This window comes from Aplidium turbinatum, chromosome 8 (assembly GCF_918807975.1).
Source record: "Aplidium turbinatum chromosome 8, kaAplTurb1.1, whole genome shotgun sequence".
Lineage (NCBI taxonomy): Eukaryota > Metazoa > Chordata > Ascidiacea > Aplousobranchia > Polyclinidae > Aplidium > Aplidium turbinatum.
The window spans coordinates 11,415,823-11,430,187 of NC_137479.1; the positions used below are offsets into that span (position 1 = coordinate 11,415,823).

Below are 14,365 nucleotides of genomic sequence, written 5' to 3' on the forward strand. Positions count from 1 at the left end.
GAAATTAAATTTTTACCCAACAAATTTATTGAAATAAATTGTTTGAGGTGAAAAAACATCAGAAAGTCGGTTTTTATTCTAATTTCCCGAAAATAGTTTCAAAATTGAAATTTTTGAATTATAGTATAAAGTATTCTTAAGCTAAACAAAAAATTACATTTACTCATAAATATAAGGCATTTTTAGGCGTTTTTACATTTCAAAGTAATTGCACTAACAATTATATTGCACTAACATTAACATATATATAACTAGTATTGCACAAAAATGTCTAGCCACCTGAGACGAAATGCTTATTGTGAAGGGCAGGAAGATAGAAAAGTGACCAGTTTAGATTTAGAAAATTCGCAAAGAATAGAAACTAAAAGTCAAGAAATTTCACAATTCTAGCTTATTTCCTTCTGTGAAATATTTCACGACTAGAGTGGGGCGTCCTCATAAAGCCCCGTGTCGCTACAGATAGGGTTAACGCCATCAATTCAAGATGAAAAAACTAGCGGTTTCGATGTTAAATTAAAAGAATTCGTACGATAAGTTTTTTTCAGGTTACAACATAGAATTTAGAAAGTCAAAAGCAGTTTTTGAACGATCAGTGTGGATTGAAGATGAAACATAAGAGAGGATTGGAAATTTTGTGGTTGAATTGTATGTTTCCTACTCGTATGAACAAAGGCTTGTGCATGTTATGGATTTTTTCTTATAGGAACATCGATAGCCACAAGTAGATCAACAACTACAATGATATATCATTTCGTGAATCGATGATGCGGATTGGGTTGAGGTCCAAAACGGAACAAGCTGATTTGCATCATTATGTTTCCAACCCCAAGCTAAAGGAAAAGGTAGTTGCTGAACATTTACGAGGCTTGAAATACTTCTGTATGTCATTTATAGAACGCTTGAGAAATTCAGAGAGTTAAACAAACCACACATTTCGGTAAGATTAAACATCCAATCCCAAGCTTTTTTTTCCAAAGCCGAAAAGAGACGAAACAGTATCATAGCCTGTGATAGCATAAAACAAAGGTAAATAAGCGCAAATCATTGGAGATTAAGGTAAAGTTGAAGCAATGTCATGTATTGGAATGAAGCCAGTTTTTCCTCCAACTCCAAATTCAACCCATAGTTTACAGATTTCTAAATTGTCAAAACACGAAATTGCAGTAATTACCACATCAGTATCTATTGTTTTGACTATGGCATCGGATTTTCCATGTTTCACATCAAGAAACATACGGGTATCTACCTCTTCGTGATCACACGTGGAAATCTCAGACATGTCCAATGTTTGATTGCTAAGAGCTGTATCTAACGATGTAACAACAATCGTAGACAAGTTTGGATCGACTGAAGTTTCACAGCTTGTTGAACCAGTTGATATAACACAGTTTTGTTGCTGTCATTTCTCAAAAAAAAAAACTCGGACCAGTTGAGAAGAAGGCGAGTATTACAGAATTACTTGTGATAGCCACGTAACATCCAGATCCTCGCCTGTTTCTTGCAGAAGATTTAATGCTCTTTTTCAGATATACATCGAAGACAATGTCAACACGATTGTACTTTGCTGCCTTGCCAGTAACGTAAGGGATAACAATTTGAAAAATAAATGTATTCTTCAGATGTTTTCACATTACTTCTAGGTTTTATTATTTGCATCAGTGCTGAACCGTATATAACACAGACGTTGCAACTTGGTGCAGTACATTGTGGACATCCGAAGCGTTGCAAAATTGGGAGGTGAGCCGATTTTGTCATAGATCTCAAAGAACCGTTTGCAGATAAAGCTATAGGATACAATGATACTTCGTGCTTGAAGAACAGCTTTAAAGCATCTCATCACGAACAATCGAACATAGCTTGAAACAAACACTCTATGAAGAAGGGATGATTTATATTTGACTATGGGTTGTGTGTTTGTGTTTGGTGTTTGCGTTTTGCCGAACAAGTCTAACGACACTTTGGTTATTGGTACTCCAAACTTTTGATCTTCTAGAAAACTGGAAGATACAAACGATTCAAATTTTCTTTTCCCAAATTTACGTCCTGGTCCTGCTTCTTCATTATGCGCAACAAGCAAACAAAGATGTATATTTCCGTTTCGACAAGGTAAATGCTGACAAAGTGTATCATATAAACGAACTGAAAATGGTAATAGGTGAAGAATTATGTTCCCAGTTACTTCTTCTACATGCCTAGCCTACACTGGATGTGACACAACATCAAGAACCTTTGGTGTGGGTACGAAATCTATCTTTCACAAGCTGGTGAAGGGTGATGCTACTCTGAAAGACTGTGCCAATTCAGAGCAATTAATTCCTTCTTCCAAAGCAGACAGCAGCATCCATTGTGAACCAAGATTGTCTAGCGATGGCTGTGATTTTTGGGGGCACGCGGACGGATTTCTTTTCGTCATTGCGCTACAGAGTACTAAGAAAAAAAGTGTTCTCTTCCCAATCATTTGTGACACCAGAACGCCTACCACCTACTGAGTCATCGACAAAATTTCACTGTCTAAGGGTTTACTACAAAATAATGGTCTGGCTAGGACAGGAGAGTGATATGGAAACTTGCGGGTGGGGTTGGAAACTGGAAGGCAGTCAGTTTATGCCAACAGAGTCGGACATGAATGCGGCCCCAGATTCCCTCTTGAAGATTATCCAGTATACACTGCAACTGCGCAACCGCCTGTAGCAATGCCAGGTGTAGCTGTAGGCAGAATAATCTACCCTGTACCTCAGCATGTGGACAGTGCCAACTTGATGCCTGTGACAATCAGTCATTGTTACTGCCAATTTTCTTAAGTTAAGCCCTCTGCGTTCATTTGTGACTCGTTTGTTAATATTTGGATTTTTTCTCTTTTGCCGACCACTGTACTAAAAAAGCCACCTGTTTTTGTTTCTCTTTTATATTGTTTGGCCTCTTTCGCATATGCGTTTGGCACCTGTGGTCTGTTTTCGTTAAATCAGTAACTTATTAGTCGACGATACAACGTCAGTTTTCATTGAATTATACAACCATTATGACCTATTCGTTTTTCAATAATTGTCAATCCTTGAGAAAGGGAATTCGTAAATTGTACTGTAAATCGATTTGTTTCATTCTACAAAATTGCTTTTCTCTGGACGGTCGCAAATTAAGAAATCTCAAAGTTACCTGTGTTTAAAAGATTGTCTAAAAACGCACATTAAAAGAACACGTGAAAACCAATTCAAATTCATGTGTCGTGTTGTTGGAAGCAATCTAGACAGAAGAAACTGACCAGGCAGTTCAATAGAGCAAAGGTCAACGACAAACAAAATACGTCACTGTAACGTAGCAATCAAATAGACAAAGCGGACGTTACATTCAGTTTTTAGACATTTCAATCAAGAAAGTCGTCGTTGTTGACAGTGAGCGAAGTTGAATGTCAAGAAAATGGCAACAAATTCTGTAAAGGAGACAGACGTGGCAGATAAATCAAATGCCGAAGAATCAACAAATCCAGAACCCCAAACATCAAAGGTGACAACAAGATCACAATCAAAAATGCTCTACCAAGCAGAAAATGGCAGTCTGCACCCAAGCGACAGCACCAGCAAAGTTTCCAGCAAAAGCCGCTCCTCTACAATGAGCGCTAAAATTAAGAAGGCGGTAATATTAGCTCGATTGGAATCACAAAAAAGGATCTGCGAGTTGGAACAAGAGCAAGCGAAAGCAAGGGCAGAATTTGAAACAATGGTCCTAAAACAAAGTCAGCTACGTGAAGAACAAGAAAGAAAATTCCTGCAACAAGTCCAGGAAGCTAAACTAAAGGCAGAGCTCCAAGAGACAATTGCCCAACTTTCGGAAGAATCGGAAGAAGATGCTGGTGAGCGCTATAAAATGTCTAAAGACAATGTTGATATAAACGGACAATTTCAATCGAATTTAGCAACTAATGTAAACAATAATTCTGTGTATCCTATGTTATCCCAATTAACGTTGAGTGGCGTAGAAGCCAGGTCTAACATTCACGAATCTATTGTCGTTTCAAACAAAATTAATCCTTCACAAACAGTAACAAATAAATCGTTTGTGAGACATGAGCCGAGTACGTCGTATGCCCAGACCCCTGTACTAAATCAAATAAACAATAATCAATCAGTAAACTCGAAACAAATTCCAAATATTACTATCAACCCGTCCCCACTGTTGTCTGTAGAACCCCCAATCTTTGATGGAAATTCTGCTGAATACTGTGGTTTTATAGACGCATTTGATACGTTAATTGATTGTAATTTCACAGAGCCTAAACGTAAACTTTTTTATCTGTTGCAATACACCAAAGGCTCTGCGCACACTTTGGTAAAAGGGTGTCAATACATGCTTCCCCACGAAGGTTACACAAAAGCAAGAGCTTTGCTACAACAAACCTTCGGTCAAAAATTTCAAATAGCTCGCGCATGTGTTGATTCCGTCATAAACGGCCCATCTCTTCAAAATTCTAACAAGGATTCTCTAATCAAGTTCTCTTCGGAACTAACTTCCTGCATATGTACTTTGTCTGGCATGAATTACTTACAGAAAATGGACAACATGGATACCATAACAAAAATAATAAGACGCTTGCCAAGTGGCTGGTATTCTAGCTGGTTACGCGAAGTTGACGTAATTTTGCATGAAAGAAATCAAGAAATAAGCCTTTCAGATCTCTCACGGTACGTCTCGCGCAAAACGAGAGAAACGACCAATTTGGCATGCGATATTCTAAAATCTACTAAAAAACAATTCGATGATTCCAACTCCAAACGTAGGAGCAGCGTAACCTTTGCAACGCAAATAAAATCGTCGAACCATGAAAGGACATGCCATCTGTGCAGAGATAAACATTTTCTCAATCAATGCAAACAATTTCGAATGATGAATATTGACCAAAGGCTTAAATTTGTAATCGACAACAAACTCTGCAAGTGCTGTTTAAATGCTGGTCACTGGGCATATCAATGTAAAAGGAAGGACCCTTGCATAAAACTAGGATGCACTGAACGCCACACTACTCTCTTGCATCCCCCAGATGCAACACAAATCACCACAAATATCACACCTAAAGACACAACTCAAAAAATTAATATCAATCAACCTACACAAGCAATACGCAATGGGTTTGTCAACACACGAACAAATTCTCGCAGTCTGCTTCCCATAATCCCAGTAAAGGTTCGCCTGCAAGGAAGTAATCAAACTATCACTACACAAGCGTTTTTGGACAGTGGAAGTACAACATCTTTCATAACAAATGATTTGATAGAAAAGTTGCAAATTGCCGACTGTCAAGAAACTAATATTTGTACCATCACGCTAAACAACACTGGCAAACGTAACAAGGTAAAGGTGGTCACAAATGTCGAAATGTCAGATTTTGACGAAAACAAATACATTTCTCTAAGCTCTCTTTACTCCACTTTTCAAATTCCTGTTTCAAATACAGATATTCCTACCCTAGAAGACACTAAACACTTTCCAGAATTTGCAAACATCTCGATTCCCGATGTTGACGCAGAGGTAGGACTTCTTATCGGCAATGACAATCCGTACGTTCTCCAACCGCAAGAAGTAATACAAGCAAAAGGTGGCTATTATGCCATCAAAACGGCCGTTGGTTGGCTAGTGAATTGTCCTAACAACAAACAGGATCAAAGCAAAACTAAAAATTTCTTTACCAAAACTTCTACCCATCCAATGTGCGACATGTGCTTTGACGCTGTTGACTCAATTGTTAACTGTAAACCCGAATTATCTGTTCAACAAGCTCAATTCATGAAATCTGTTAACTCTAGTATCAAACTTTTGGAAGACTCGCACTACCAAATCGACTTGCCCGTTCGAAATCCGGACCTAAAATTACCCTTTAACAAATCTCAAGCTCTCCAAAGAATTAATTGCTTGAAACGAAAGTTTGAAAGGGACGCTAATTTCTACATGGACTATAAAAGGTCTGTTGATGACATGATCATGAATCAATACGCCGAAAACGTTAGCGATGTCCCTGGAATACATGGAAAAACTTGGTATATTCCACATCATGGTGTATATCATCCAGAAAAACCTGAGAAACTCAGAGTAGTATTTGATTGCTCTGCCAAATACAAAGGTATCTGTCTCAATGATACTCTATTACAAGGCCCAGACATCACAAATAACCTGGTCGGCGTTCTTCTTCGTTTCCGCCGTGAAACAATTGCTATTCAAGGAGACATACAGTCTATGTTTCACCAAGTAAAGGTTCCTCAACAAGACCGTGATCAATTCCGATTCTTATGGTGGAAAGATGGGAATCTAGAAGCGCCCCTACAAGAATACCGAATGAACGTGTATATATTTGGCACTGTCTGCTCCCCAAGTTGTGCAAACTTTGCTTTAAAACGCACAGCTGAGGACAACTCATCTCTTTTCAGTGCAATTACTGTAGATACAGTAAAAGAGTCTTTCTACGTAGACGATTGCTTGGCTTCAACAGCAAATGTTTCAGAAGCAGTTAAATTGGTAAGGGAACTTCGTGAGCTACTGGCCAAGGGAGGCTTTCGCATTTTAAAATGGATAAGCAATGACCGAGAAGTGATCCAATCAATTCCAAAGTCAGAGCGCTGCAAGTCAATTATGGATATGGATCTCTCTCGAGATGACCTACCTGCTGAAAGAGCTCTTGGACTTTATTGGAACGTGGAAAACGATACCATACGGTTCAAAATAAAGAAAAAGGTTAAACCAGCTTCACGTCGAGGCATTCTTTCAGTAATCAATTCTATATACGACCCCCTTGGTCTTGGTGCTGCTGTTGTACAACCACTGAAGGTGCTTTCTCAAAAGCTCTGTAAACTGAAATTAGATTGGGATGAGCCTATTCCACAACCAGAGTTAACCACATGGACAAAATGGCTAGAACTTCAGCCAATGCTCGAATCATTTAACGTTCCAAGGTGTTATAAGCCTTTAAATTTTGGTGCTGTCGAAGACGCCCAAGTTCACCATTTCTCAGATGCATCGGAAGAAGCCTATGGGGCTGCTTCTTACCTCAGGCTAGTCGACACAACAAACAGTATTCACTGTTGCTTATTATTGGGAAAAACTCGACTTGCACCAATGAAGGCAATGACGATTCCTCGATTGGAGTTATCAGCTGCTACAATCTCAATTAGCTCTGAAAAAATACTACAAAGAGAGTTAAAGGCATCTTATCTTAATAAAGAGTCAATTTTTTGGACCGACAGCACAACTGTCTTGCGCTATCTCAACAACTCAAACAAAGCGTTTCATACCTTCGTCTCAAATCGAGTTCAACAGATTAAAGATGCTTCAACAATTTCCCAATGGAGATACGTTCCCACTAAATGTAATCCTGCTGATCATGCTTCAAGGGGTCTCTCAATTCCAAACTTTCTTCAATGCAATCAATGGAAAAACGGCCCTGAATTTCTATGGAAACCACAATCTCAATGGCCTAAGCAACCAAAATTTCTCGAAGTCGTGGACAATGACCCAGAAATTAAACAACCAAAGCAAACGTGTTTTGCAACCCAAAGCGAATCCCACTTTCTGGAAGATCTTTTGGGTAAGTATTCTTCTTGGTACAAGCTGAAAAGAATCGTTGCTTGGCTTTTCCGTTGTAAGCATAAATTTCTGACTTTAAGACTGACTAACCTTGCAAATAAACAAAATGCCCCAGCACACAATCTTTGCTTGTCTCCAGATGAGCTCACAAAGGCACAAGACTTTATTTTTACCTTTGTTCAGTCAAAACACTTTGCCAACGAAATCAGCCAACTGAAAGCACAAAAGCCATTAAACAACTGCAGTAGCTTAATAAAATTCGACCCTTTCTTAGAAAACAATTTACTAAGAATTGGTGGCCGCATCAAAGCTGCACCTCTCAAACACGATGCAAAACATCAAATTATCCTTCCAAATCGCTCCCAAATAGTTCCTCTCATCATTCAAGAAACGCACGACACATTTGGTCACAGTGGCAGGGAACACGTCCTGTCTGCCCTGCGCGAAAATCTATGGATTATAAAAGCCAATTCAGCAGTCCGCAAGGTTTTATCCAAATGTGTTGATTGCCGCAAAAGAAGCGGAAAACTCAGCACACAAAAAATGGCTGATCTTCCTAAAAACAGATTGACACCAGACAAACCTCCATTCACCTATGTTGGTGTAGACTATTTTGGCCCATTTATTATTAAAAAGGGTAGAACAGAACATAAAAGATACGGTGTCATTTTTACTTGCCTTGTAATAAGAGCCGTACACATTGAAATCGCAAACTCTCTTGACACTTCATCTTTTATACTCGCTCTACGACGATTCATCGCAAGAAGAGGGCAAGTAGAAGAAATTAGATCTGACAATGGTTCAAACTTTGTTGGTGGTGAACGAGAAATGAGAGAAGCCATCAAATCATGGAACAACAGTCAAATCGAAGATGCTTTAACACAGAAAAGCATCAAGTGGATCTTTAACTCTCCAAGTGCATCCCATCATGGAGGTGTGTGGGAAAGACAAATCAGATCCATTAGGAAAATCTTATCAGCTATCTGTAAAGGCCAAACTTTAACAGATGAAACGCTGACTACCTTCATGTGTGAAGTAGAAAACATTATTAACAGTCGTCCACTTACAAAATCGTCAGACGATCCTAATGACATGGAGGCTCTCACACCGAACCATTTGCTTCTTCTAAAACAGCAAATAAACCTTCCTCCAGGCTCATTCACAAACAAAAAAGAGCTTTACTCTCGAAAACGCTGGAGACAAGTCCAATACATGGCCGACGTCTTTTGGACACGGTGGGTAAAAGAGTACTTACCTTTGCTCCAGCAAAAACAAAGGTGGACCAAAAAATCTCCTAATCTGACTGTGGGGGACATAGTTTTAATCGCAGATAACACACCCCGAAACAATTGGCTCATGGGTCGCGTAATTCAAACGTTTCCCGACAAAAATGGCATTGTCCGTAGCGTTAGCGTTCAAACTAAACAGTCCTTGATTGTCAGACCAATTCAAAAGTTATGCTTGATCGTTCCTGCAAAACCAATGTAAATTTGTGCTGATTTTGTTTTCTCATGTTGTTTATACCTGTGTATTTGAACAAATGTACGAGGCCTTAAAGGGGAGGGAATGTTACTGCCAATTTTCTTAAGTTAAGCCCTCTGCGTTCATTTGTGACTCGTTTGTTAATATTTGGATTTTTTCTCTTTTGCCGACCACTGTACTAAAAAAGCCACCTGTTTTTGTTTCTCTTTTATATTGTTTGGCCTCTTTCGCATATGCGTTTGGCACCTGTGGTCTGTTTTCGTTAAATCAGTAACTTATTAGTCGACGATACAACGTCAGTTTTCATTGAATTATACAACCATTATGACCTATTCGTTTTTCAATAATTGTCAATCCTTGAGAAAGGGAATTCGTAAATTGTACTGTAAATCGATTTGTTTCATTCTACAAAATTGCTTTTCTCTGGACGGTCGCAAATTAAGAAATCTCAAAGTTACCTGTGTTTAAAAGATTGTCTAAAAACGCACATTAAAAGAACACGTGAAAACCAATTCAAATTCATGTGTCGTGTTGTTGGAAGCAATCTAGACAGAAGAAACTGACCAGGCAGTTCAATAGAGCAAAGGTCAACGACAAACAAAATACGTCACTGTAACGTAGCAATCAAATAGACAAAGCGGACGTTACAGTCATTACTGGATGAAGATGATGACCAGGACTTATTAAACAACTGAATATAAATAACTTAATTAGTGGTGTATAATTCTTCTCCTGCCACTGTTTCACTATTGGTTTTGTTTCATATAAGTCTTTCCATAAAACTAATGAATTAATTACATTTTGAATTGTTTTAATGAATTCCTTACCACCTAAAACCTAGGGATAAACGCCAGAATTAGAGCTCTAGCATGAATATTAAGTGAATTATTGTATCATACTGGTTTTGCGGCCATCTTGAAAATGACAACTTTCCGGTGCTCTGATTCTCCTAGATTTTTAATGTATTATTCTTGATGATAAATACTACAAAAAACCGTTGAAAAAGCTTTTGTAGGAATTTTTTTGGGGTCAAACCATATATTGGCATGACTATTACTGAAAGCAAAAAACAAAAAGCGAACGTTTTCGGCTAGTCATATAGCCCTTTTCAAGCCTATAAGAAATACATTATTAAAAGAAATGCTAAAGAATCATATAGTATCACAGCAAAAATATGGTCAAAGCTAAACATTTGAGAAACTGCCTCGCTCACACAAAATGATAACTGAAAATTACACAGCACAACGGGTCAAGTATTTCAGAGGTAAAATTAATTGATTGTTCAGACAAGGACTCAGGCAGATTACGCAAGAAAGACAGAAGCACAAGAGATAGTGGCACAAAACAAAGTGAATGCGAGAAACACAAGACGTGATAATTCAATCAAAAAACTGCTAAAAGGTAAGAAGCTCCGCAAGCAAATAATTGCCTGTTGAGCCCTGGGTTTAAAGATTTGATGATCAATGCCTCGTGAATCTTGGTGTCGAATTCGGACAAACACTTACGAACAATTTTGAAAGACTGCAAAGACGGTTTATTGTTAGAGCACGATTGGCAGTTTCTAATATGGTCTTTAATTGCACTGTTTTTATTAAAATTAGCTAAATTCAAATGCTCTCCCACTCTCGTCACCAAATGTCGTGTGGTCATACCAACGTATGACGATCTCGCATCATGCGAGCAAGTGAACTTATACACGACGTTAGAACATAAGCGGAAAGGAGTTTCAGACTTCAACTGAAAATAATAACCAGCTTTAAATGTTTTATAAACGGGAAAAATCTTAACGTTAAACTTCAAGGCAATAAATCTGGACAAACTTGTGGCAAAACGTTTGGATTCCTTGCCAACAAACGGGATTGTTAGAAAGTTTTTGAAATCAGGTTCCTCAACTGGAGACGTAGTGGAAACCGAATTCAAAAATCCCCTAAGAACCTTGTTAAAAAACCAAGTCGGATAATGATTAGCACCAAAGTATGAGCGTAATTTATTAATTTCATTGTTGAAACAGTCATTGTTCGAGCAAATGTCGCGAGCTCGCGAGATAAGGCACTTGATCAAAGCAGATTTGTAATTAGACGGGCAAACAGCGCTGAAATTAAGGAAAAGATTAGTGTTTGTAGGTTTACGCCAGACCCAAGTATCAAATCCATTACCATTTATCTTGATTTCTACATCCAAAAAAGGTATAGTCTCCGTTGCTTTTTCTACAGTAAAATTTATGTTTTGATGTTGCGTATTGAGTACTTCAAGAAACTGTGAACAAGAATTATCGTTATCAAATATGGCAAAAATGTCGTCAATATAACGTAAGTAAAGCTTGGGAAAGAATTGGGAAGTATTTTCAGAAAAAATCTCATTTTCAAGGTGGGCTAGAAAGAAATTGGCAAGAGTGGGACCCAGAGGCGAACCCATAGCCACTCCGTCAATTTGCTTGTACAATTTATCTTTGTATAGATTAATTTTACCTCTGAAATACTTGACCCGTTGTGCTGTGTAATTTTCAGTTATCATTTTGTGTGAGCGAGGCAGTTTCTCAAATGTTTAGCTTTGACCATATTTTTGCTGTGATACTATATGATTCTTTAGCATTTCTTTTAATAATGTATTTCTTATAGGCTTGAAAAGGGCTATATGACTAGCCGAAAACGTTCGCTTTTTGTTTTTTGTTTTTATAATGTTAAATGTAGTGTTGTTGCTGAGTTATGTCTGTTTATGGTTTAAAAGAGTTACCTCTCTACCCAAATTGTATTATTACTGAAAGAGAAAACAATAAAAACACATAAAAATCTGATGAACTCCATCTCATTCTAGACAATATTGTTTATGACGTAGTTGTTTGTATGTTTGAAAAACATTATCTTCTCTTTCCTGAAAATATTCATTAATGTTCTATGACACGTTTTCAAATCAGTTGTGGCTTGTTGCAAGTATTCAAAGTATTTTATTCCTATAAAATCTTTGTTAGTATCCTATTACTGCGTGCATAAAGTTGAAGTGGTGTTCTAATGTTGTCAAGGTCAAGCAAATTTTTGTGAACTTGTTAGAATGAATATCCATGAATAAAAACAAGTCAAGTTTGGTAACCAGTAAAGTTATTTTAACTAAACCTTTCACCGCCATAAAGCTAGCTTATTCAGTAGTCTTATTTAAATAGAATCAAACTAACCTTTTCACAATCACTGTTTGACAAATGCATCTTTGCTGTTTCAGTTCTCAAAAAACAAAGTAGCTAGCTTGTTTTAAAACAATTTTTACGTTATAAATGAAAAGTACTGTTTTAGGCTGTGTTGCAAGTAATATCGGTATGCTCCAATCATCCATTTTACGTTTTGTCCAAAACAAGCCAGCCAAGAAAGTCTATAATTACAAGCCAAACTAAAATATGTAGACAGCTCATTTTTTGGAGAATAGTGATTCATTGTCCACCCATGTTTAAAACTAAAAGAGAAGCACAAATTTTCAAAAAGCACCTATAAATATCATCACATTATAGGCTAAAAGACAAGTTTTTGTAACAAAGTACTGAGAAATCGGTGGGATGGCGCAGCAAATAAAGCGCTCGATTTGCAATCAAGCAATCCTAGTTTGATTCCTGGCCTAAACTGGTTGTTAAAAACACCGCTCACCTATACCCAATGTGTAATGAATTGAGTGAGCGTAATTGCTGAAGCATTGCCGGTCTTAGGGTATTTCAGGCTCTGTGCGGAATATGCTTTGCGGGCCTCAATTACAATGATCCAATTCAGTAGCGTAGCTAGTTTTTTGAAAGGGGAGGGGGGTTGACAGCCGGCGGGCAAAGACACCCAGCGGCGGGGGGTCTGAGGGGCCTCCCCCAGAAAATTTTGAAAAATTACTTTGAATTTGGGGCATTCTGAGAGCATGTTTAACAAAAATTTTGGTATGAATATTACTGTAAAATGGTGCTGTCCGGTGGCATAGCAAAAGGATAAGATCATGTTTTCTTTGGCATTTTTCGGAAATAAAGCTGAGTCTCTATGTTTTCTTGTTGCTAATTGTGAATCGAATTGAATTTTTTTCATTACAAAAATTACTGCATTTTCTGAGTAAATTGCGGGCCCCCTAAGTTACGGGCCCTGTGCGATCGCACGGTTTGCACACCCCAAAGACCGGCACTGGCTAAAGGAAGGACGGCCAAGAGAAAGAAATTGGACACCCTACTATTGTTAATATAGAAGTCTTCGTATAATAGGAACCTTATCTTCTCATCCCCCGATGCTTGGATTCAAGTATGGGACTCACCTTTATCTTTACTGAGAAAATTGCTTTGACCTCTTGGCCGCTAAGTGTGGCACGAAAGTTTCCAGTTTTTGTGTGGTATGTTTATTTAAGTAGTTGCAAAGTATGTAGATAAAAATGTGTTGCTTATGTTTGTAGTTTGTTTTAAAAAGCAGATGTCCGTTTTGCCCAACATGTTCGTTTTACCCTGCCTTCCCTTACAGATTTAATGGGCTGTTAGTTGCAAAAAACGATCGAGTTAAAGACTCGAAACGGTATTTAAATTTGATAACAAGTTAAGTTAATATAATATTGATTTTAATTTAATTTCAAACTTTCTTAACTAGGCAATAAAGCTCATTCAACGTAGCCTATACCTTTTCGTTGTACACATTTAAAGTAAAATTATTGAAGAAAAATAAATTAAATCTTACCATAAAAACATACGGAAATGCGTACAACACAGCCACCAAAATGATTAGTGGTCTGTAATCTTTATCTGCATTTGATTGTTGAAGTACGGGTAAATATAAAAAGGCAGGCACACTGTAACCGCAAGTCAGGCGTTGTGGAAACCAGGCTGAAAAAAAGAAAAAAATTAAACGCCTATTTTCGATAATAACTCACATCTCAAGGCTAACTAATTTTTCATTTGCATTGAAATTACCATGTTTATACTCCCTGTTATACCTTGATAATATATCAGATTGCAGCATACATAGTTGCTACTTTCCTAAAAAATCACAGTCGGTTATACCTTTGGTGGAATTTTCCAAATGTTCTTCTTCAACTTTTTGTTTAACTTTAGTCCCTCTACAATATTGATTGTTTGATAACGTAAGTATGTAGTTTAGACCTACTACCTAAGATCAGAATGCAACAAACTTTTTAAAGCATATCACTAACAGAACGTCAGCATACCTCTTGTCTATATTAATGAAATTTTAAACAAGTCAAAGCAGATATAAACCACTTAAACGCAAGAAATGGGCTAAACATTCCAGTCATATAAAGTTGATCATTAAGAATTTTCTTTTGGGTAGCTTTTTCAACTAAGCATATGCAGATTTAGAAAAGT

At 37.5% G+C, this 14,365-nt stretch overlaps 1 protein-coding gene across 1 annotated transcript; it reads left to right on the plus strand.

Annotated features, from left to right (window-relative positions):
* Positions 1–3,414: 3,414 nt before the first annotated feature.
* On the plus strand, positions 3,415–9,054 carry LOC145776062 (uncharacterized). Its single transcript, XM_082587468.1, has one exon. It carries the CDS (start codon positions 3,415–3,417, stop codon positions 9,052–9,054), a length of 5,640 nt encoding a protein of 1,879 aa, XP_082443594.1.
* The last annotated feature ends 5,311 nt before the right edge of the window (positions 9,055–14,365 follow it).